At 24.7% G+C, this 26819-nt stretch overlaps 3 protein-coding genes across 4 annotated transcripts; all 3 read right to left on the bottom strand.

Annotated features, from left to right (window-relative positions):
- Positions 1-1413: 1413 nt before the first annotated feature.
- LOC127282997 (elongation of very long chain fatty acids protein 7-like) lies at positions 1414-3297 on the bottom strand. Its single transcript, XM_051307626.1, has 4 exons — positions 3048-3297; positions 2219-2487; positions 1757-2056; positions 1414-1669 (listed from the first exon to the last, which is right to left on the bottom strand). The coding sequence occupies exons 1-4, from the start codon at positions 3091-3093 to the stop codon at positions 1502-1504; spliced, it is 783 nt and encodes a 260-aa protein (XP_051163583.1). The 5' UTR covers positions 3094-3297; the 3' UTR covers positions 1414-1501.
- A 617-nt stretch (positions 3298-3914) lies between these two features.
- On the bottom strand, positions 3915-13619 carry LOC127282985 (zwittermicin A synthase ZmaJ). The gene is made up of 13 exons (XM_051307606.1): positions 13240-13619; positions 9693-9825; positions 9350-9625; positions 8282-8437; positions 7935-8161; positions 7688-7750; positions 7367-7577; positions 7008-7175; positions 6152-6348; positions 5762-5951; positions 5259-5619; positions 4653-5103; positions 3915-4290 (listed from the first exon to the last, which is right to left on the bottom strand). The coding sequence occupies exons 2-13, from the start codon at positions 9823-9825 to the stop codon at positions 4153-4155; spliced, it is 2571 nt and encodes an 856-aa protein (XP_051163563.1). The 5' UTR covers positions 13240-13619; the 3' UTR covers positions 3915-4152.
- Positions 13620-17649: 4030 nt separating this feature from the next.
- LOC127282990 (uncharacterized) lies at positions 17650-25888 on the bottom strand. Of its 2 annotated transcripts, XM_051307613.1 has the most exons (9): positions 25407-25888; positions 24501-24608; positions 23442-23587; positions 23146-23308; positions 22383-22539; positions 19903-20052; positions 19403-19826; positions 18365-18461; positions 17874-18066 (listed from the first exon to the last, which is right to left on the bottom strand). In XM_051307613.1, exons 1-8 carry the CDS (start codon positions 25627-25629, stop codon positions 18366-18368), a joined length of 1467 nt encoding a protein of 488 aa, XP_051163570.1. In that variant the 5' UTR covers positions 25630-25888; the 3' UTR covers positions 17874-18066; position 18365. The 2 variants fall into 2 exon arrangements, with proteins under 2 accessions (XP_051163569.1, XP_051163570.1); XM_051307612.1 differs by lacking the exon at positions 18365-18461 and having other exon boundaries at positions 17650-18066.
- Between the last annotated feature and the right edge of the window lie 931 nt (positions 25889-26819).

Below are 26819 nucleotides of genomic sequence, written 5' to 3' on the forward strand. Positions count from 1 at the left end.
GTGTTTTGATTATTTTTTTTATAAATTCTTTAATAGAAATAAATAAAATGAAATATAAAAAAATACATTATTTTGTTATTATTTATACATTTATATTTTACTTTATTAACTAACAGGTTAATTTTTTAAACAATTGTAAGTATACATAAATTTTTATTTATAATAAATCATTCATAAAAATTAATTATTTTATTGTTAATTGTAATTATTAAATAATTAATAAAGTTATTTTCAAAAATAAATTTCAAATTAAAGCGCCTTTTTAAAATAGAGGTCGTTCGACAGAATTCTTTATTTCACGCATGCGCAATTGAATATATTTTCTCGGTTACATTTGGCGCCAAATAGTTGCGTACTACGTACTGCGCAGCCTCAGCGCATTCCAGAAAGGAAAAATTTTTGTGCATCGTGTTTTTTCACCATCGTTCCAAATTTTTCTTCTGTTTTTCCTAGTTTTACTAAAAAGTTCTATTATATTTCATGTCAAACATAATTTTTCTTACTTAATAGTAGTGATTTATAAGTCGAAGTATTTTAATCGTGAATATTTTGAAGTTAATTTGGGCTCAATAGAAATCATGAGTTAAGACGAGCAAGTCGTTTATCATTTCGTCATAAAAATCAAATGAATTATCAATAATTTTTATTACAAGAAATACATTTGAAGGTATAATTTAAAATTTCTTAATTATTTAATGTAATAATCATGGAAATGTCATCTTTCTTTTAACATAACCTCAATATTTTTGGCAAAAATCTCAAAAGATGGCATTTCCATGAACCATTGTTGATAATTGTTTTAATTGTTGTTTTTATTTTTATTCTTTTATGAAAAATTTGTTAAAAATATTGAGATATTCTTTATAAAAAAGTTTTATTTCAGCAAAATTTATCAAATACAAGAAAAATATTTTCAATAGAAAAAAAAACAATAATTTTCATTAGAATGCAACAAAATCTTTGCAATATAATATTGTTGTCGCGAGTAGTTTCAAGTAAATATATCCGAATGAGAAATCGTTACTTAGGTCACTCGTATTTTATCTCGAGAATAAAATAATTATATTTTTTATGAGTAAATATTCTAGTTAAATCTGAATTTTTTTCTATTAATTATAATAATAACAGCAGTGAAACAGTAACGAAATTCTTATTTTTCGTAACATTAACGTTTTTGGAAGTCAATTCAGTGTTAATTATTTTAGTTGTTGCTTCTATTTAACCTTTAAAATGAAAATATGTTTATAACATTAAGTTATGCCTTGTACCTAATAAAATTTTATTCAAGCGGATCCGGAAAAAGTTCAAATATCGATAAAATAGTACATTGACTCTGATGAATAAAATATTAATTAATTCTCAGTAAAGTAAAAAAAAAAACAATAGAATCCTAATTTCATAATAATCGAGTCATTTTTTTTGTATAAAATTGATTTATTTTCTATATAAAAAGTATGTTCTACATTTACTTTTAAATTAAGTTTTACAATATCTTTAATATTTATTCTGACTTTTTTGTGTGACTCAAGTACTCTCTTTTATAAAAATTATAAAATAATCTAAAATTAAAAAGAACATTTGGAATAATTATTATTCCGGGAAATTTCGGAACTTTGCACGATGGTTGTAAAGATACCAATGCATGGAAAATTAAAAGAACAAATTGAATCTGAAATAATAAATATAGATTTTTATTAATATGATAATTTTAACATTTTAAATAAAATATTTATATATTTTTAAAATTGCAACTCACCATTTGTGCAATTGTTATGTAGCGTTTAAATGGAAAAATTATTTCCTTAACGCCTTCAATATTACTGAGAAGATAATACGTGTACATTATTACATGAATTGAACAATTTAATGCTGGATAAAAAACAGCCATTCCCGAAGCAATATATCGTGTAGAGATCAATGCAATTAATACTGTTGAGATGTGATGATACAAGTGTAAAAATGAAACCTGATTATTTTTTTTTCGAAGTACGAAAACGACTGTTTCAGTTAGGTCAATAACTTTCAACAAAGTTACTAAATGACATGCCCTGGCCAGCTGAAAAATTTTTTTTACGTAATTAAATTTAATCGACAATAATATTATTAAATCACATTTGTTGACAAAAATAAATTTTTGTAAATTGAATTCTTTTTTAAAAATGTTGCTTAAAATTAATAAAATTTACAGGATTTTTTTTTTGGCGCAAAATAAACTTACCCTAACAGCATCGGGATTCATAGAATAATCTCCTGTATCACAACGCAAAGCAGTTGCATCGGGATGCACGGCCAGAATTTCTCTTATTATGTAGGCATTTACTATAATTTGGAATATATTGTAGAATCTGATGAATGTGTTACATTCATAAGCTGCTTTATTTTTCATAATACGCGGTCCCAAATGCAATACAAATATTATATAACCGAATAATATTAATGAGATAGGCCATAGACTACCCATTAAAATCCAATTTGTTACTCTTGGATCTAAAATAAATTCATTGCATAAATATAATTTATCAATATTACACATATAAAAAGAAAATGAATATTTCATAATTAATTTGCGTCAAAAAGTTGAGAATTAAAAATAAAAAAATTTATATATATATACATTTAAATCATTTTATCTTTATTTTAAAAATAATAGCTGACGTAGATAGTTTACGGTAATCGAAGAACTTTAATTAACTCGATAATAGATCCGTTATTTTTATCTAGATTGGAAAATATGAAATTAAAAATAGTTGATGTTTTTTTTTCCTTAATATGACATCATAAAGAATTTGAAAAATGTATTATTCCGTCCCTGTGTTTCTTTGATATTAAATTGCACTATTACACATTTTTTTTTTTTTACATTACGATTATTCAGCTAGATATTTTTATATGCAGATAAAATTACTTTTTAACAATTTATAAGAATAAAGAAAATTATTTTTTTGAGGATATAAATTCAAATTTGGAAAAATTTGATTTTTTTCATTAAACAGATTTATTATTTATTTTCTATTTTGGTTAAATATATTTTTTTAAAATCAACTTACCTGCTTGCTCGTAATAATAATAATTAAATGTGTCCTTTAAATTCATTTTAATTTAGTAAAACAAATTTGTTATATTTTTTAATCACTTAAAAATTTTATAATCGACGATTCCTACGATTAACCCGCGTGAAGTTTAACTACTGACTGGTTTAAGTCTTTCGTTCTTAAATTTTAATTGAATGCTTGAAATATTTGGAAATCTCATTCATACGAAATGAAGTAGTAATCCGTTTTGAAACAAAAGAATTTTTTTAAAGCTTCATACTATCTGATGCATGGAGGTGGTTTCATTACACATGAACTTTTGACCCTTGTTTTTAAAGTTTTTATAGTGCCTCAAATATATCAAGTCACTGCCTTCTCAATTCCTTTTGAATAAAAGAAAGATTCTTTTTTTATTTTTGTTTTATGCTACATTATTATAATACAATGTTACAATGTATTTCATTATATATTTATCTTATAATAATATGTATATTCTATACTTTTTAATTCAAATGGTAAATGAAATTACAATTTTCCATATTATGAATAATTTATTTTTTGTATTTGAGTAACTTTTATATATATATTATATTCATTATATTTAGTAATGAGCAAAATTTGTGCTTTATATATAAATTATAGAAATCAATTTTTTCAAACTTTTAAAAAGTTTCTTTAATTTCGGTCATATTTATCTTATTTCTATTTTTTTCAACTAATTACTAACTTCTATCACAAAAATGATTTATTTCTTAATCTAAAAGAATATTTTTAAATGAATAATGAATTTGAATCATAAATGTATTATTTTTGACAATCCAAATGAAAATATGAAAAATTATTAAAATGGCTCTACTGTTATTAACAATTTTAAAAAAATGGTAGATTTTTATATTATAATTATTTACACGAAATATTTACAGTGAGCGTAAATTTAATCCTAAAATATCGCAGAAATTCAAAGATTTCATATAGTCCTTGTTGAGTTCAGAGAAATGTTTTCTTTATAATCAATTTTAGTTTTGATGTTAAATAATTTAAATTTTCTCAGTTTTATATTTTTAAAAAAAATATTGATATTTAAAATATAATAACTAGTTTGTTTCATAAATTATTTGCCTTAAATGGCTTTCCAAGAGCAAACTGCACGTTGTTCGTCTGGAGCTTTTCCGAAAGGCTTGCTTTTATCTGGTGCCACATATTGATTAACTTGATAGTCCAAAAGTACATCATAATTATAAATATCGGTACCAAGTTGCTGAAATATCAAAATTTTAATTAATTTATTTATTTCTATTTATCTACTAATTTCTTATAATTCGTAAATTATTTTCATAACTTATTTAATTATTTGTTTCAGGTGTGAATATAGCAAAATGTGACAATAAATGAAATTTGAAAATCGTGAATTAATGTAACTACTCAACTACTCAACTGCTAATTAATAAGGTAAGCGTCTTTTTTACTTATATTTAAGAAAACCTTTTTTTTTACGAAAACTTTATCTTAATTAAATTATATTTAAATAATTGAATATATTTTTTTAATTAAACTAAAGGAAATAAATTTTCCTAACAATGAATTTTATAATTTAAAGAAATTAAAAACATTTTGTTTTACCTGCGTTAGAGGACTAGTATTGGTGGTAAAAATTCCTGCAAAACCTTTTCGCCTCGCTACAATTAGACATTGATGTTCCATTTCTTTCATTAACAATACATTTTCCGCAGCACTAACATTTTGATCTGTTGCCATCATAAAACTATGAAATATTTTTCCGAGACCTTTTGGCAATCTTGTTTCTCTAATTGGTCCTTCTAAATATTCCAAAAATTCAAAAATCACTGTTAACTTTGATTCAATTACTACTTCTGGTTCATCTAAGGCATCGAAATTAAGTGCAACACTTAGAATTTTATTGTTTTCTTTTGATCTTATCACAAAACTGAAATTCTTCTCAACTAATGGTATCCAAATTTTTTTCATTAGCTCGGAATAATCACTTCTCAATATATCTGACAGAATCCATTGTTCTAAATCAGCTTTCGAATAGAAACTTTCAGTGATCATTCTGAAAATTGAAATTTTGTTTTATTATTATTATTTTTTTTTTAAATAGAAATTATACAAATTTGTTAATCAAGATTTATATAATGATTAATTAATTTTTTTTATTATCTAATTTAGTTAATAATAGTCATGATAAAATTTAAACAAATAACATACTCTATCACATCGTCTTGATGGGAATCGTTCAACATTTCTGTGTAATAATTTTTATTAGATTGAGATTCTTCGTCTGAATTTAAATCCGAACTGAGTTTCATTCTAAATAAAATTTCAGCCATTGTTTTTGCTGTGATGAAATCTGTTATACTAATTTCATAACCTTGATCTTTTAATTTTGTCACAGTGTAAATAGAATTCAATGAATTTCCACCCAAATGATAAAAATTCGAATCAATTGTAATTGCATGTCGACTACTTCGTCCAATTACCGAAGCAACTGTTGGAAATAAAACTTCGGCTTTTGCCATATCTTCTTCTGGAACTCCAGAATAATCACAGTCGATAGCTATATGATTGTCTGAAAAAGAGAATTAAGTTTTTTATGTATAATTTAAATTTAAATATCCTATTTTTATTATTTAATTTTTATTCGTTATAGATTTTATTTTAAATTCTGATTAAAAATTAAATTTTAAAAATAGTTTTTAAATAATAATTACCGTTATGGGACGACAGTTCGTATTCTTTTAAGAGAGTTTGCCTATCTGTTTTTCCATTAGTTAACAGTGGTATAGAGTCGACGATGATAACTTGCGGTACCATATAAGGGGCTAGAAGTGTTTGCAGAAAAGATTCGATTTGTTGACTAGAAATATTATTTTCCTTTACAGTTACAAATGCTACCAGTGCCTGAAAATAGATCATTTTTTTCTTTTATTATCTTTTTAAGAATTTTTATTGATTCAAAAAGTTCTCAAGTATATTTCCAAAGTATTTTATCAGTCTCAGCAAAAAATACTGGCTCGTAGTCACTTACAAAAATCAATTTTAATTCTTGATATGTTTTTCTTTCTTATAAATGGTAACAAAAGTTTCCTTTTTTTTCGTACCTGTGAAAGTTCTCCCGGTTTATAACACAATACAACTGCTTTATCAACTTCCGAGACATTTAGAAAAGCTTTTTCGACTTCAGACAAATCAACTCTATGTCCTCTGATTTTTATTTGTGAATCAGTTCTTCCCTCATAATAAACGATACCACGATCAATTCTTGCATAGTCACCCGTACGGAAAATCACTGAATATTCTAAAATAAAATTTTATGCACTTTTAATTATCATATATATATTTAAAATCGGAAATTATTCAAGTAATAATTGTAAAACGCGAGGTCTATAAATAAATCTTAAAATATTTTTAATTCAAATTTTAAAAAAATCTGTCATATAAAAACAAAGATTTTCAATTAATTTATTCCAGTCTTAGTACATTATAAATAACAAGTGTATTATTAAATAATAAATAATAGCAAATGAATCGGATTAAACCTTGGATATAAAAGAAAGGCGTAGGCATTTTAAACGAGGGTAACCTTAATAACTATATAGGTTTTTTTTTAGTTTAATATTATGCAGATCCATATATAAAACTATGCTTTAAAATTCTCTATTATATAGAATTAAGTTAATTTTATCGGTTTTTAATTTTTATAAAAACGCCCCTTGGCAGTTATTAATTGTTTTCCTGTCACCGATCGGATTTAAAGTTGCAAATTTAAATCTAATAACAGAGTACTGTTCATGTGGAATGTGTTATAATTAATGCATTGATTTATAGATTTCATTTTCACTTTTTTATCGATTTTTTTATTAAAATTTTTTTTATTGTTCGCATTAAAAAAAAAATAAAATATTGATTTGAAGTCAATTTAAAGGTTAATTAAAAATTACATGAAAAATAATTTACCTGGATCAATAACATGAGGATTATCTAAAAACTTATGAGCATCTCTACCCCGAATGTATCCAGCTGCTAAATTTTTTCCTGCAACCACTAATTCTCCAACCTCTCCTTGAGGAAGTAATCTCATCTCTTTATTGACAATATAAACTATAGAATTATCTACCGGTTTTCCTAAAAAACAAATTTTTAATTATTAAATAATTTATTACCGCGGTAATAATGTTCAGCAATTATTATTAATGATTGAAAATTATTTAATAGTAATAGATTAAAAGGAGTAAATTGTTATATTAAAATTTTTACTTCCGTATAAAAAAAAATGTATGATTCATTTTTAAAAATAATATAGTTACATTGTTTACCTATTGGTATTTTATCAATGTCTTGTAATTGTGAATGTTCGCTTAATAAATGAAATGTAACATCTCCCATAACTTCTGTACTTCCATAAAAATTGGCTAATAATTTTTCATTATTGCCAAACCGCAAAAAGAATTCTTGTGCCAAACTAACGGGAAGCGTTTCACCGGAACATATCCATAATTTTAAAGTCGATAATGCATCTTTTCTATTCTGAAATTGACGAATAAAATTAATTTATAGAATATTTTAATATTCTATAAAAATTAATATTCCATTGATATAAATTTTTTTTTTTTTTTAAATTAGATTGAAAAAAATACCTCAAGGCTCAAATACATTAGCATCGATCTTAATAAAGAAGGCACCAGAACAAGTCGTTGGATCTGTAATTATACATTTAAATTGTTTTCTGGTTATACTCCTTGTTGAAAAATTTATCGTATTTTTTTTTTTTTATTGTTTTTACAAAAAACTTTTTTTAAAAACAGAATTTTTTTCTATTATATAACACATTTGTAACATTTTACGTCAGTTATGTTTTTACTTTATGTTATAAATATATAGTACCTGATGTTTTTCGAGCATTTGCACAAATTTTTCTGGATCTTTTGTTAGTGCTCTCGGTATGACAACTATTGTACGCCCTTGTAAAAGTGGTCCCCATATTTCAGGTGCACTATCAACGAACGTTAACGCTGTTTTAAATATACATTTTTCCTCGGTTGGTGAAAATGGTAATTCCCTCCACTGCCATTGTAAACGATTCAACAATGCTGTATGGGGTAATCTTACTCCTTAAAAATTAAAAATTTTTATTATAATTTTCACTATATTAAAAAGAATTTAATGGACTTATCTGAAAAAATGTTTCTACAAAAGTTAACCAGAAAATAATTTTTATTATTTTATTTTACCTTTTGGAATTCCAGTACTTCCTGAAGTATATAAAACAATAGCAAGTTGTTCTGGACTTTCTTTTAATCTCAATGGATCCTCCCATTCTTTGTTTGATTCGGCCAAAAGTTGCTCATAAGTTGATAAATGATTTCCTTGATATATTGATCTGTCCTCTGTTAAAGAAAGAGACACCTAAAATAAATATCCGTCTATTCAAAGGAATAAAATTTAAAAACTATAATGTTACTAATAATTTCTCATCAATTATTAAAATTTTCTAAATATTTTTCAATTAACTTTAATATTTATTAAAAAAAAATTTTTTTTTATAATCTGTTCATTTTATTTATTAAAAAATAACACGCAATTTGACCCAATTTCTAATTTCCGGCTATAAATTTTACTATATACATTTTTTCTGAGATGATGAAATCCTATACATTGAAAATAATAGTCGAAGTTTTTCAATGTTGAATAAATAAATCTCTGAAAAGACGAACAAAAGATGAATAAAAGATTCTTTGTGAAAATAGGAAACGCATAAGACAATTTGAATTTACACGTATCACACCCAGTCAACTGGCAGGAAAAAGTAGTTTCCGTTGACCTTTTTAATCGAGACTTGTCTCAGACGCCAGCAAGGTTGTTTCTTAAAGTCGATAACATGGAAGGAAATAATTATACTAATAAAATTTAACATAAATCTACATATATTGAATTATTCGACATGTATATTAGTGCGTGTAAATATTTTTTAGTTATATATTTTTAATGTTTATAATAAAATTATATATATATATATATTGGAAATAAAAGAAAAAAAAACACAGGAAATTATATAGCTTTTCTGGAGAATAGATAAAAATCTGACATTTCAGAAACGATTTTAAAATTTCAAATTACTTAATAACTTTTAAAAGTTGCCGGAAGCTTATAAGGGTATAATTTTTACCTGTAAACTTTTAATAGATACTTATAGTTGAAAATGTCAACCTGACAGTTTTCAAGGATATGAATAATAATATCTAGGTATATATAGAAAATATTTTTTAATCAATTAAATATTAATATAAAATGTGTTTTACCTTCTTCTTCAATAATCACCATAGCCGGTTGTGATTCATTTAGAATGTGTTTTATTCTTCCGGCAGGAAATTCAGAATCCAATGGTAAATAAGCCATTCCCGATTTGAGAATTGCTGTTAAAATTATTGGTAATCGCTCCGTTGGTTTTAAACAAACGGCAATTATATTTTCCGAATTATTATTAGGCTTGCAATATCTTCGAAGAGTTTTTGCCAATCGATCAGTAGTTTTATTAAGATTTTCATATGAAATCGAAAATTCTTGTCCATTTCCATCTGGAATTTCATTTAATATTCATCGTTTTAGAAAATTAACATTAATTAGGTCTTAGTCTTAATTTACCTTCATATAGAATTGCTGTTCGATTTGGATATTTTGTAGCAGTTTCGATTAGAATATTGTGAATTAATTGCTTCTTATCACTGAAGGGAGTATTACTTCCTTTTAGTATCGATTGTTGTTGAAGAGAACCCATCTGAAAAAGAAATTACTTTCTAATAATATTTTTTTTTAACAATTTAAAAAATATTTTAATAAATTATTAATTTTTATTTTACAATAAATAATATAGAAATTTTATTAAAATTTAAATTAAATATTTTTCACTATTTAAAATGATTTATTCCATAAAAGAAAAATATTCAAAATTAGTTCAAGTTTTATTATGATGCAAATGTGAAAATTTATTCAAATTAGTATAAATCTTTCAAATACTATAAATAATTAACTTTTATTGAAGCGATCGTGTTTGACAAATTGATTGTGTATTAAATTATTTGCGATCGAAAGGTGTTCTAAAGGATAAAATAGGAAAAATTTGCAATGCAAATTAAATTGATTATTAATTTCCGTTATATTCGTAATTCTATAGATATTATATTGAAATTGTTGTATCAAGAGAAATTAATGTGAATATTTTCAACCCCTTTATAGAAAAATCTCTTTTCATTAATTATTTATCATAAAGAAATAAATTTTCTAAAAAAAAATTTCTTGCACTGACTACGTTCAAGAAATTATGCTTTCGAAACTTGTGAAAATGTCATGATTTTCTCTTCATGCATAATTGAGACATACACAGTTTATTAGCTTCAAGGCTTTCCCTATATAATTATTTATACATTGTTCTGATGGTTAGAGAGAAATAAAAACATTAGCTGACAAAAGTTAGGTGCTAGCTTAGGAGTAGGTCATCTTCATCATCATTTTATGATTTATATTCTAATTAACTGTTTACTTAGTCCCTTATATTTTCCATGAGTAATGGAACTTTATTACGTAAATTACTACTATTAACGTCACCATTAAAACTTAAGTAGTTAATTTGAAAGTATATTTTTTATAATGTTTTTTTTTATTTAATAAGAAATATATTCTTATATGATTTATATCTCACTTGAAATTTCTATATCGTCACTGTTCCCGCGTGATGGAAATATTAGAGAATTATGATTGCACTGTATGTATAAAATAAATTTTTTAAATTAACCATTAAAGAAAGAAATCACACACTTAAGATATCTATGTAGTTGTAGATTATGTGTTGTTGGAGTTTATAAGATATTATAACCAACGAAATTATACGTTTCGAAATGCATGTTTTACACTGAGTTCAAACATGATATTAATCTGTGAAATGAGTAATAATTTTATTGGAATGAAATCTATAATATCAATACTTTTGATGAAAAAAATCTGTTGAAATTATACTTTTATTTATAGTTGAGAATTCATTAACTGAATTTTTTAAAAATTATTTTTAATAATAAATAGAGTACACTGAAAGAAAATTTATTTGATTCAAATAATCCATTACTTGACTAGCAAATAAATATTTACGTAAACAAAATCATTTTTAAAATCAAATAATTGAATGTAATAATATATTTCAACCAATAATTTCTGTAATCGAAAAAAATACAACTCAAATAATTATTTAATGCAAATAAATATTTATTTGATTAGTAAAGTAATCGATTAAATAAATTTTTTTTAGTGTAAATAAATTAATTTTACAGTTTTTAACATTTTTCAAAGTGAGGAGAAAAATTTTTTTAAAAAAAGTTAATGACTAATAAAAAGAATGTTTCGTTAAACAATAATATATAAAATGATAAATGATTCATAGAGTTAATTACTCTGATTTATTATTTATTCAATGTAGTTTTTTCGCATATATATATATAATTTTTTTTTAACAAGTTAGGCATTCACTGGTGACACACTTGCCACTCACAGCAGAACAATGATTATGCGAATATTTCATGGGAATATTGGATAAAAAAAATTTTATGAAATAAATATTAGTTATATAGACTTTGTTCGCAAAAAGCACGTGTTTCTATTAGGTTACAGGATATTACCTTTAAAAAAACGTTACAAAGTTGTAGTGATAAATAAAGGTGCGAAACGTATATTAAATTTTTTTTTTTAGTTATACAGACAATAAACATTTCATTATCCATTGTAGAAAAACCATTAATACCATTATTAGTTATTATACACGTATTTTGTGTTGTATTCACACTTCACATTAAATCTCACTGATATATCAATCTCCTTGCTTTATTACATTAAGGCTTTCGCGATTAGAGATCTTAACAGCAATTGCTTGTGATAATTAGCATAATACATGTTTTCAATTAAAGAATTAGTAAAGCACTTATGTTGACTTGTTTATTTAATTAATCTATGTCTTATACTCTCATTATAGATTTGTGTAAAATTTTGATTCATAAAAAACTGTGTATAGGAAATAATATTACAAGGCAGTTTCATGAAGATATTTTCTTAACTTGTAATTTGATTTTAAAATGATTTTTTATTATTTTTATTTCAACAAATGTGTAAACTAACCAAAATAATATTATTTTAAATTAAAATTATTTTATTTCAAAAAAAAAAAAAAAATTGAAAATATTACTATCATAATTTCTGAATGAAAAATCGATCACTTCTTTATTATATTAATATTTTGAATATTTGTTTAATTAGAGGAGTTTGATAAAGAAATGAAAAAAAGTTTTTTTTTTTTTTTGTTAATTGCTTACAGTTTTAAGTAGATAGTGTGTGAAACAAACGATTACAGTACAAGTTTGCAACTATCATTTAAATTCGCTGTGCCTGCTAATGATATCTTATGAAATCTCAAAGAACAGACCATGTAGAATAATTTATGAGAATAGAGTGTGAGAGTTGGAAAAAGTGGGGAGGAAATTAGAAAGAAAAAGAAAAATTATTAGCATGGAAAAATGTGTTAGGGAAGGGGGCCTAATAAGTCGCTCTATTAGGCAAGTATGCTTTAAACATGAAAGTTGGTTAAAGTTGTATATATACTGAAAATGTTATGGTTCAATAAACGCATTGCCACACTGAAATCGAATGATTTGAGTATATTTTAAAATTAATCTTGCCTTTTTTTCTCCATTAAGATTCTAAAATATCTGTAGAATATATGTAACATCTGTTTCAGAAAAAAATATATTTTAATAATTTGTTTCTTTTTGATTAAAACATTTAAAATGATTTACTTTAGGATACAAAAATTTTAAGTCTTCTTTGAGAAGAAAAATAAATAAAAAAGAATTTTGAACAATTTTTTCCCCAAAAAGGACACGAAACAAAAAAAGTGGTGTGATTTTTCATTCTTAATTAAGAAAAACAAAAAAAAAATTTCTACAATAAAAATGTTAATAAAATTTAAATTCATTAATTTTTGTTGATTACAAAGAATAATGAATTTTAATTGTGTCAAAAAATTAATTATATTGTTAAATTTAAAAATGAGTAAAATACAAAAGTGAATTGTGAGTATAAGACAAAAATGAACTAAATGTAAATGAATAATTAGGAGATTAATTAATTACTCAATAAAAAGTAGTTTACCCACCGTTGGTTAATTCCTTGTACACACTGATCACTAAGAACTTAACACGTAATTAGCACAGTAATTAAAATCACAATACTAAGAGTTTAACTGCGATTGAAACTCATTTCACCTTATCATTTGATACGCCCACTTCTTAACTGTTCGATAATTTCACTAAACTTATTAATTAATTGTTAAATGAATAATTTAAATCAATAATCCAGTGAATTGTATTTTCTTTTACTCAAAAGAAACATTACTATTAGGCATATTATATTTTTGTTTCTTATAAATCTTTAATAAGATTTTGTAATTAAATTTTATTAATTTTGGTGAGTGGTACAAATCTTTTGTCAGATGATTATCGGCGTGGCTGACGCGAGAGAATGTCTCTTCTCATGGACGTTTCTCGTGCTTTTATATGAAGCTGCCTTCGAGGACCCTGAATCGTTAATATAATCATTTATTGCATATACCCTTCTAACAAAAGCTATTGTACTTTTTTGTAAATATTGATATCGATTTCGCTCGACATTTTGCATAAATGAAATAATTAAAAAAAAAAAAAGAAAACCAAGGAACTCTGTGTGAAAATTTTTTTGTTTTGATAACACAACATTTTCATTGATATTTGTGAAATCATTTGGTATTAAAAAATTTTTGTTTATCTCAATTTTGTTTAATTTAATTAAAATTTTGTTGTCTTAACTAAAATTTAATTTATTAATTAAAATTTAACAATATTTTTTTTATTTAACCAACATTTTGTTGAGACAATTAAACAATTTTTATTGCATAAATATCAATTAAATGATTTGTTGAAAAAATCAAATAATTTTCACTGTTTTAAGTTATATTCTACATTAAAAAATATATTTTGGTTTTTGTTTAAAAATAAATAATTCTTTTCTCGATGAGAAAATTTTTGAATTAGGAAAATTATTTTCTCTATTTAAAAATACAATATAGAAAATATTTTTAAATCAAAACGAAGAAATATTCTTTAATTTAAAATATAATTTTTTTTGTGCTAAACTTGTTTGTTTTGATTTTTTTTTTAATTTGGAAGAAAATAATTGTTTTTTCCTTTTTTTGAATACAATGTAGGTATAGATCACTATGGTAAAATGTACTAAAAGTCGTCAAACCAGATTCTTACTAACGATTATTTTCAAGGTTCCTTTTTTGTAAAGTTTATGAAAGAACCAGAAATTGGTGTATAGCGTTCTTTAATATTGTTGAACGGAACATTCTTTTTAAGAAATCATGATATTTTTATACACAGAATATTTCGGACCCCCTTAAAAATTGTTTTTATTTAATTTTTTCGTTTTTAAAATTAAAAAAAATAATTAAAATTTCTTTTTTTGACGATTCGGAACATGATTTTGGAAAATTAATTAAAAATTTTGAAATTTGATATTACATCATCAATATATTAAATATAATTATATTTACGGGAAGTAAAAAATTGATTCCTATATATAAAAGAAAAATTAGGGGAAAGGGAAGTCAAGATGGGATACTTAACGTTTGAAACTCAATAAAACTAACATTATTATATCTATATTTTATTATTTATTATAATAATCATCTTTGGGACTCAGTCTTCCGTGGCACAGTCTTATTAGGAACATTTGTTTAACAAAACGTAGCAAAGTGAAGTATGTCCATCTTGACCTACCTTGAGGGTAAGATAGGATACTCTCTAAATCTGAATTAGTAAAAAAGTTTACTAATTTAAATTAGTGACTCACTTTTTGCTTTAGAATTAGTTAAATTTTACTAATTGTTAGTAAAAGTTATTAATAATTAGTAAAATTTGACTAATTTAGAAGCAAAAAGTGAGTCATATTGGTAATTAACCATAATTGGTTAATTATTTTGTGAATAAAGATAAATAACCCGCCTTGTCTTCTATCTCATCTTGCCCCCCTTTCCCCTTCTTTTATGTATATTGCTTATAGCGCACGTGAATTGACGTCATGACAATTTCATGACCCCTTAGAAAACCGGTTCATATTGTATCTACAGTTTTTCGTATGCGTTTATTCATTGCATATAATAAAATAGTACGTATTAGGGAAAACGTTATATTCTCATTAATTTCTTTGAGTTGCCATTTTAGTTATAAAATAAAAAAGCATATAAATAAATAGAATAGAGTGAAGAGAAATTCATCTAAATTAAATAACTGTTAAAAATTCTTGTATCTTATAAAATCAAAATGGAATAAACTTACATTAATATTTTTGAGAAATATATGAAATTATTTTTTTATGAAATAAAATTAGTTATAATTGCGTTAGTAGAAGGTATTTTTCCTTCTTCCGCTTGGTAAAACCCAATATTCAGAACAGGAAAACTTTCACACTATTATCATGATGATCATGTCTCAACTTTGTTTTTTTTCCCTCCTTTAATAAAATAAATCAAGTAGAAACTGTATACTGACTTTTCTTAGTGACATCACTACAGAATTGCACTCACATTTATTATGGTCAGCGTGTTATTAACCTTTTAAATGTTGCGAATATTTTCTGGGATTTTGATAAATTATTCAAATTCAAAATAATTAAAATTTAAAGTTCATTTAAATATATGCATCTCAAAGCATTATTATTATAATTTAGTAAAATTAAATATACTTTAAGATTGCAGTTTGGAAAATTTAACATTTTTTTTTTCAAATTAAAGAAATTAGGGAAAAATTTTTTGTCAGTGAGAGAAAACAGAATATTCGCCTATACTCTCTAAATCTAAATTAGTGAAAATTTGAACTAAAAAAAAAAATGTTTTTTACTATCAAATTAGTACAATTTAACTAATTCGAAAGGAAAAAGTGAGTTAATTAGTTCAAATTAGTTAAAATGTTTACTAATTCTTTAGGGAAGTAGATATGCTGTTAAACTAATCAAAATCAAATCTTTGTATCATTTTCGAACCGTATGCATATATTATTTTTTGGGAACTCCTTTTATTAAAAATGTAATACAATATAATTTTTAAATGAAACATATTTAAATAACGAAATATGCATGTATCTTTATTTTCCAAGGTCTGAATAGAAATTAACAAATGATAAGAAGAAAAAAAAGAGAAAGTGTATTGAATGAAAATCGGGGATAAGGTCAAATATGTGGACATAGATAAATGTCGATGATTTTGTAAAATTTGTATACATTTAGGAAGGAGAATTTATTATATATATCTATTTGAGAGTTATATGCGTATATTTTACATGCAAAGTTTAGTGGTGAATATATATATATATAATACAGTATGTAATAACAATCATTGACTCATTACGTAATCTCGATTTACTGTCTGATTAGGTCAAGTGGTGAGAACAATAGAAGGTATCTATTCATCCATGTAGCCTTTAGATTCCTCATAGCCCTATTACGATCTTAATCTGCAACATCCGTGGTAACCTTAGCCACTGCGCCACACTGTCAAAATTTCCGGTTATCAAAAAATATTCGAGAGGATAAAATTCTAACAAATCAATTAACCTGTCTAATAACCACATACAAGAATTATGTTTTTTTATAAATAATGAAAATTGATCTATAAATTAGTAACAATTATCAAATTAATTTAATTAATTATTAAAAGTCAAAAAATTTAAATTAATAATCTTTATTATTTTTGTATCATTACAATGTTAGTTACATATTTGTGAAATTTTTTAATAATTAAATATCGTACATTTTTTATATTATTAATTAAATTTTCTTTAATTATAATAAATAAAATCACATTAGAGTCTTAATTTGTTAATTAAATTAATTTATCTTCAAGGAAAAAATGACCGTCAAGCAATTAGAAAAAGTTAATCATTTAATTAATTTTACCTGTTTGTGATCATTTTTTTTCCTCGTGAAATAAATAGTCTGTTTTATATTGTATAATTATTATACATTTCTTATTTTGTTTGCTATAAAAAAAAAGGAAATTTTTCTAATTGATACTTTCTTAATAATCTAAATTAATTCCGTTTAAGCATTCGCAGTTCTATAAGCTAAACAAAAATTTATTTTTACAGAAGACTATTATTTATTTCAAAAATAGATAACTCTTTTATTAGATCTTAAAAATTTACAACAAAAATATTTTTATACTTTATTTTTTTTTTATAATACTTTTTTTCATTTTTATATGTAAATAAAATAATTCAGTAAATTAATTAAAATTAAATTTTTATCCTTATGATTCAATCTTTTAAGACGAAATATCATTTGATTGATTGCTTTTTTTTGTGTCATCTCAAAAGACTGAATCGAAGTGAAAATATTTATTATTTAAAATTACATAATTTTTTTTTAAATGGAAATTAGAAAATAAAATATCCGACTTACATCTTCATGATGTATTTGATTTCTTTTGATATGATTTTTAAAATTAAATTTTTGTTTTTTACCAAAGCTCTCTTTCTCTCTCTCTCTCTCTCTCTCTCTCTCGATTTAATTACAATAATTATTCATAATTAATTCAGTGAGCTATTATATAATAGTGAGTCGTAAAGATTTTTCTGAAAATTTTTGAAAGCATATTAATTTGAAAAATTAACGTGTCTTATTTTGTTCATGTCAGGAATGAAAATATTTCTCATACACTCTTCTCTGAGATATTACTTTGAATACTTCGATTACTTTCCCTTCTCGGATTACTTCTTAAGACTCGTTGTGTAATTGTTGGTCTTCGATCACTTCCGACTCTTCTTAAACTATTGTCCCTTTCTAAATTTTTTGACGCTCTTGGTCCACGAATATTTGAGTAGACAATGTAAACAGCCAAAATACCAACAGAAAACATGGCCACTCCTATTCCACTTACTGTCATTACCTGAAATTTATTTATACCATTAAATATTATTCGATGTTGTTTTGAGAAAGTTTAAAAGGAACTAAAAGTTTTTTTTCCACGTTTATTTTAAAAAACCTTTATAAATGTTTCAAATTCCAAATTCTTAAAAATTTGGATTTGACTATGCTAATAAAACAAAAAATATGCATTTTGGGATTTAACTATATGTTTTTTAAATAGGATAAATTTTGGATAAATTTAATTTTTTTAAATAAATAATTCGCTTGCTCTAAATACTATATCTAATTATGTCAGGAATGAATTTTAATTTCTGAACTTTAATTTGTGAGACCCCGAATATTTGAGTAGACGATGTAAACAGCCAGAAATCCCAATGTAAACATGGATACACCCACTCCACTCACTGTCATCACCTGAAAATTTTTTCAATATTTTTCAGTGTGTTTTTTGAATAATTTTATCTCAAGAATATTGAGATATTTTTAAGAATTTGGAGTTTACATTAAAAATAATATGCAATATTAACTCTCTGCCTCTGCTGTAGTTTTTTTTTCTGATGACGCATGAATATTCCCTATAAAAAAAAATTCGTAAGTTCGAATTTTCATTTGTTTTAAAATTCATATAGTCCAATTTCTAATTAATCGCAGTATAAAAAATGGAATTTATATTAAATCAAATTTTTATAGAATTTTGATTTTAACGAATTATTTGACAGAATTTATAGGCAGAGGGTTAAATTGAAAAATTTTCTTTTTCTAATTAATTTTACTACTCTATATGAGGGAGAGGGTGCTATTGAACTTTTAACAATATAATCTACAATCAATATTAATTCGAATGTAATATTAGTATATAAAATACAGTCTAGGAAAAATATTAACGGGATCTTTTCAGGTATATCATTAAATTTTAAAAAATTCCATTTCGTAACTTTTCGCAGTAGACACTCCGAGCGATATAACAAGAATAACGTGAATCTAGTTGTATAAAGTAGATAAATTTATTAGATATTTAAATTGTTTTAGAAATTGTATCTGGCTTTGACTCATAAAAGGTATGTTACGTCAATTGGAATTTCTTACGTTGACATGCTTTATCGAGTCCATTTCCTTCTTAAGAAAATGAATAATCATGTCAGCATTAATAGTATCAATCTTTTTTAGTTTCGTTTTTTCGGTTTGATTCTTTTTTTTCATTTCAATGCTATTATCGTGTCTATTTTAATAATGGCATATACTTATCGCAATTGAATAACCAATAAAATATAAATGCAACTACATATCAAATACTCGAAATTATATATCAATATAGAATATTATATAAAGAGATAAAAAAAAAGAATTAATCTTACCATTGTCCACCATTCACTTTCTTCCATTTCGGTAACGAAAACATGTGAATTTTCATTATCATCATCATCATCGAGTGTACTTTTTATTTCCTTTGTCGAAGTAGCGCATCCGCTTCGTGATTCCTTTTGTTTAGAAATGAGTTTTTTAAATAATTTTGGAACATGACCGACGTCACCTTCTTCCTCATCATCATCGGAAAAATCATCATCGTCGTCATCTTCAGACGTTCCCCAAGCCATGTTTGCTTTACCTTTGGTAACTTTCATTCTTCCCAAAGGAGTTAATTTTGAATATCTTGTTTTTAATGATAGATCTAATGATTTTGATGATGTGTCTTCTTCTGTTATTTTTGTCGACAATACATTTACCAAAATATTATTCCAATCGGTAGGATTTACTTGACCCTTGCATTTCTTCTTTTTACTGTTGCATATAAAATGTGTTTTTGAGTATTTTCAATTTTTGATTTTTTTTTAATTCTAAAATAATATAAATTTACCATAAAACATCAAGGGCTTTTGTATAAACATCCACTGTATCTTGCAACCATCGAACATCTCTCATTTCTTCGGTATCATAAGTGTTTGCACCATCTTCATCCCACCATCTTGATCTTTGTACCCTCTGTTCCAAACCGTCGAAATCGTTTCTGAAAACAAATATAATTTCTAATAAACAAAATTAATGTAACAAATTTTTGAATTGTTTTTTAAAATCAACAATAGTGAGAACAAGTAATTTTTATATTTATAATAACGAGAAATTTTTAAAATAGAAAAACCAGTAAAAATATATATTCATTTGCGATCTGTGAATGATTATTATTTATACAGTGTAAGATCCTTAGCCTCAATAATCGTGGAATATGCAAAGGATATTTTATGTTAATCATTTATATCAAATGCGAAAGTTTTTTAATTGATTTTCATATCAGTATTTTTTGTTTTCATAATAAATAAATGGCTATCTGTTTAAAGCTCTTGAATTGAAATAACCCAATGGGAAAAATACCATTGGCGTATTAATGGCCCAATAATGGGAGCCAGGGATGCCAATATAATTCCAATAATGGCACCCAATAATGGACCATTATTGGTAAAGTCATGGGCTGTCCACGCCGATGCCAATGATTGGCAACCATCATTGGCAAATTATTGGCAACCAATAATTAGCCAATATTAAAAATTTTAATAATAATTTAAAAAATCAATAATTTAAAAAAAAATTTATATTTTTATTATTTTTTAATAGTTATTATTATTATTATTTTATTTTTAATAATTAAATTATAATAAAAAAATGGTCATCAAAGTATTAGTGAAACTATTTCTTCCAAAAAAGAGTTTGTTTCAAATCCAATTAATAGAAGAGACATCGGGCAGAAAAAAATTTCGACGAGAAAAAAATTTTAGATCACTGCTTATATACCAATCAAGTGGCATCTCAACTGCGAGAAACAGTGATGTTCGCCCTCCCTTTGCGGCGTTGAGTGAACTAAAGTCCAGAGCTGAGCCATCAGCGCAGCGCGGGAACATTTGAAAAATTTGATTTTATTAGATATTTTATTTTATTTTAAATATGACAAATAATTAACTTAATAAATAATTAATGTCATTAATAATTATTAATAACATAATGTCATACTTAATAATTCGTTAATTATTATACAATAAAATATCTAATAAAATCAAATTTTTTAAATGTTCCCGCGCTGCGCTGATGGCTCAGCTCTGGACTTTAGTTCACTCAACGCCGCAAAGGGAGGGCAAACATCACTGTTTCTCGCAGTTGAGATGCCACTTGATTGGTATATAAGCAGTGATCTAAAATATTTTTCTCGTCGAAATTTTTTTCTGCCCGATGTCTCTTCTATTAATTGGATTTGAGACAAACTCTTTTTTGGAAGAAATAGTTTCACTAATACTTTGATGACCATTTTTTTATTTTAATTTAATTATTAAAAATAAAATAATAATAATAATAACTATTAAAAAATAATAAAAATATAAATTTTTTTTTAAATTATTGATTTTTTAAATTATTATTAAAATTTTTAATATTGGCTAATTATTGGTTGCCAATAATTTGCCAATGATGGTTGCCAATCATTGGCATCGGCGTGGACAGCCCATGACTTTACCAATAATGGTCCATTATTGGGTGCCAATGGTTTTTTCATTGGCTCCCATCATTGGGCCATTAATACGCCAATGGTTACTCGTGGCAGTTTCCCATTGGGAAATTTTTTCATTACTAATTAAAAAAAATTTTTTACAATTTACATTTTGGGAATTAAGATATACGGAACGAAGATATATAATTATTAGTAAAAAAAAAAAATTCACTGTTTCATATTTTCGTCTAATAATTATCTCTGTAGAGTATTATAAAGTTTATTCTGTTAAGGAAATGACACATTTACTTAATTCTTGTTCATTAAGAAAATAATTGAACTTTTGACAAAGAACAATGCTTTAATTCTTTGTAGAAAATTATTTATTTAAACATTTTAAAATGTAGAATTAGAATGCAAATAACGTTTGACGTTATTACTTTGTTGGCCTTCGTAAAAGTTGCAAGAAATATAAGTGACTAGGAAGTCGAGTAAAGTTAATTCATATTGTAAATTGCAACTTTAGTTGCACAAAGGTGTTCCTTAATTCAAGGTTGAATTCCTTGTTTTACTTTTTACCGCGTTTTATGAAAATCGATATTATAATTAATATATAACAGAAAGCAATTAAATATTCATTAATTTTTCTATCTTTTATATATTGTGTGGAAAAGCTTCTTTTTTTGCCTTCACAAATCAAATTATCATGATACCGTTATATTCCAATTAAAACGAATTATAAATAAATAATGTGTCATCGGTAAATAACAGTTTTTAGAAAATTGTGTTATTAATTATTTTTTATTAATAAAGAAAAAACTGTAGCGTATTTAACTATAATATCTGAGTTATCTAACAAACGTTACCTGGCATCTTCTAAGAGCAATATTGAATTAGTCGAGTTTACACGATTCAAATATCCTTCTAAATTTCCTTCACTGACAACTAGAATCGATGCATTCATTGATCCAGTAAAAAGTCCATTACTAGGTTTCCCAATGTGCACGATTTTCGATGAATAATCTGTTTTAGAAGATAAACATTTTTTATTTTTACTTCATTTGTAGAATGTAAATTATTTGTGTATAATTATTTTGCTTTTTTTTGTATAATAACCCATTTTTTAAAATATTTTTCTTTTTTTAGTTTTTTTTTTAAGAATACAATTTATCTTTAATATATAATTTATAAGTTATTTGTAATTTTATAATTAATAATTAATTCCCATTCACTGTTCGATAAAATCGATCCAAGATCCGTAATCTTTTCTTATTACACTAATACATTATGAATGAAGCAGATATTTACATTCTACAAGGATTAAAAAACTTATAATTAAAAAAAAAATAATAATAATCTCTGAAAAAACTACAATAAGATAAAGTTCTTAAGTAGAAAACATTATGGGTACTCAAAAACATAAAAGATTTATTGGAAAATGCCACAGAAAATAAGTATGAAAAATTGTTGATAAAGTTTTTTTGGAACATTATAGGTTTTTTTTTTTTTTTTTGAAAAATTCTTTAGTTTGACTTTTTTCTGTAATTAAAATTGTTGATCATTTTTATTCATTAGTTTATTTTTAGTCAGTATATATATATATAGGATTATACTATATAATCTTCTTACCGTCTTCGTCGTTATCGTGGACTAAAACACAAAGACCTTTTGAAATAGCTTCCATCGTTAATTTCTTAGCAATATTTTGCACATCGTCATCATATTCATCATTCTGCTGGGTTACTAAAGTGAATGTTTTCCAATTCAAAGCATTCAGGATTTTTAATATTCCCTAAAAAATGATGATTTTATTAAATTTAATTATTAGCTCGTTATTTTTCTTGTAGGTTATTTTTATTTTATTTTTTTCAAAATATTTTTTTCCTTATTAATTTATTTGAAAAATATTACATTGTACTACTAACTCGAACAATGTATACATCCGATTCTTTGGGCATGTAGTGCAAAAAGGGCGAGTTTGATGGTTTTCTCAGAATATGAGGTATTCTTAGAACTGAAGTTACTTTCTGTACTGCCTCAGCATTTGTTATTGTGTCTGGACCAATTATTCCTGAAATTAATATGTTTGATGTTTTCATTGAAAAAAATATAGGGATCAACTATATTATATACAGTTGCCTCGAGGAAATAATTCTATATTCCCATATTGATTATTGTCATTAAATATGCAGCTTCATGCTATACAGACTTTGAAAAGATAATTTCAAAAAAAAAAAAAAAAAAAAAAATCAAAAAATTCCTTGACAAAAATGTCTATGTTGGTCATGGCCTTTATTCTAGTATTGCCATTCACTCTAAATGAATCGTTAATGAATCGCGTTGAATGACAATAAATTAACTCTCCCGTTCATTGGAAGCTTGTATTTATAAATTGTAATAATAATTAAAAAAAAGTCGCGTTTCTGATATTAGTGTATATCTTAGTTTAGTTTGTATCTTATACTCAATTGGGAATTTCTTGCGTCACGATATTCACAACGGGTCTTGTTAATTAAAAAAATAAATGTTCGTTTCATAAAGACCAAGTTTTTTTTTCAACTTGTAGACCAAGTGAAATTACATGAATTTCTGAATTACACCTTTTTTTGTCTCTAGCAACTTTTTTTAATAGAAAAAGTCATATTTTTTGAATGGATTAAATTTTTACATAATGAAAAATTTAATACTAATTGTTTAAAATTTAATTGGATATTGATGATTTCTTTTTATGGTAAAAGTAATTCCTATATGTAGATTAATCTTCATTATATACAGTTATCAAATTATCATACTGATTGAATAATTATGATAATATCATCTACAATACATGATTTAATCCTTGTTTGATATTGCGCCATTTTTTTATTATTTTAATTTTTTTTTATATTTATATATTACATTTATATTGCTCTGAAATTTTTAAAATTGAAAGATAGAAAAAGAAAATTGGAGAGCTAATTGTTGTTTTATTGATGCATACTTACCTAAATGGAATGGTGGTTGTAAGCAGTTGACATCTGCCTTAACGAGAGCTCTCATTGAAGCTTTCAGAGCTCCTGCAATGCTTCCGCACGTGTCCATAACAGCCAAGTCTGCGTTCCCGCAATGAAAATATAAATTCTAATTTAAATTTTTTATTATCAGGATTATTGACAGATGTCATCAATTCAAGAACTGAAGTTCATATTAATTGTTCAATCATATTAAATAGTTGAATCTATCAAATGAATCTCAATACACTTGAAAATATTTCTATGTGCGAAGAAGTTGAAAAAAAAATTTGTTTTCCTTTTTCGTTGTATGATTAAACAAATTTATGAATTTGTATAATTTAACAAACATTTAGAAAAAAAAAGTATTAATGACACTACTCGTTTAATGATTTATTAAAAGCAATGGAATTTGCCCATTCTACAAAGTTCATTTGCGATGAAAAAAAAAATCTAATTTTAATTGCATTTTCTACTTGCTCTACATTTTTTTTTTTTTTTTTTCTAATTCTGGAATATTTTCTGAAAACAATTTTTCAGATTTATTGCAAATTTATTTCTTTATGTTGTATAACATTATAAAGGTAATTTTGCAAATTATATATTTCAAAGATATGTTATTAAAACATTTGAATTGAAACTGTATAAAATTAACAAGTATGAAAAATGGTTCTATGATATTTTTTAATTTTGTTTTTGCCAAAGCAAGATACAAAAAAAAAAGATTAATTTTGTACTTTATTATTAAACTTAGTCGTGAATAAGAAATTAATCAAAGGGAATGATGAAGGAAATAAAATAACTACTTTTAGCTATGAATTCATTTTTTTATTAGTATTATTAATTTTTAGTAAATTAATCTAGCAACAAAAAAATATGATTAAAAAAGTAGAAATGGACCTATTTTATATCCATTTGTTTTATTATTGTGCGCTTCGGTAAGAAACCTGGCAGCCTCGAAGAGCATAACTCCTTTGGAAGACAATTTTCTGCATGCAGGATCATCATGTACTCCAATAAGAACGGAAATTTGCGTTGGTCCATTGCACGCGGTTCTTACTCCACATGTGCAAGCACCAAGTACAGTAATAATCACTAACCAAGCGCACGCTATTTTCTTCATTTTCTTTATCTAAAATTTTCACAAAACTTCACTATTTATCAAAAATTATTTTTTGTTGAAAATTTTATGATGTGAGAGATTATGAAAATAGGGAAATAATTATCATTATTTGAAATTAAAATTTTTATAGAATTATTTTTGATTGAATCATTATTTTTAAATTAGTGTTTAAATTAATTTTTTTTCTTATTTTTTTTTTTTTTTTTGTTATTGGCGGTCATCAATCTCGAAAGAACTTCTTCGGACTGCGGACCTTGGTATTGAAAAAACGAGTTTTATACGGAAGCCTCTGGGATATACTCAATGTACTTCTAGGGTTTTAAGCGAGGTCGAGGAGACTCTCAAACCTAGAATATGATTTACATTATAGTTCTCTTTGATTGTCAGGCAAATGTAATCTTTCAAAATTTAAATCGATTAAATCAATTTTAGATTTACGTGAAATTGGTATAATCACTTTATGTAGACTGAATTTAAAATTTACTGATCAAATAATGAAAAGGCGTCCAATGAAAATCAATCATGATTCCAATTTCGAGTGTAGCCCTTAAAAATTATTACTACCCACTAACAGCAATAAATTATTTTCGAGCATAAAATTTTTTTTTTACAATAATGATAGTTTCTATGCTCCATTGATTTTCAGATAGGAATAAGAAATTTAAATTATCACTTTTGCTTGCAAATACTTTATTTATTGATATAATATGCGTATAAGGTGATATATATATGGTATAAGATGATTGGTACAATCTTTATCGTTGCTCAATGAAAGGAACAAAATATATATAAATTCTTTATGTATACATTTATATTGTACAATATAAATTGGTTTGAATGAAATTGATTTAATTCTCTATGTAAAATCTTAGAAATCTATAGTAACTCATTAATGATTTTTAAAAGTTATATGAAGGACATCTCACGTTAAGTTCTTTGAAATGATATCAGCCTCTTTTATTATTAATATATTATATGTTTAGCAATTCTTTGTATTTCAAACCTTTTTTTAATTTACGAATTTTTTTTTCTTTGTTACAGGTGTAAAGTGTGTTGACGGAATTATTTAAAAGTTTTGTACCCTCTTTATTGAATCCCACTTGCGCAACATAATTTTTTTATGTAACTGCAGCGAAAAAGAGAGAAAGCTTTTCGTGGTAAGTGTTCTTTTTATAATTTTTTAAATAATT

Source organism: Leptopilina boulardi, unplaced genomic scaffold (genome assembly GCF_019393585.1).
Source record: "Leptopilina boulardi isolate dan_hultmark-lab unplaced genomic scaffold, ZJU_Lbou_2.1 LbouV2_303, whole genome shotgun sequence".
Classification (NCBI taxonomy): Eukaryota; Metazoa; Arthropoda; class Insecta; order Hymenoptera; family Figitidae; genus Leptopilina; species Leptopilina boulardi.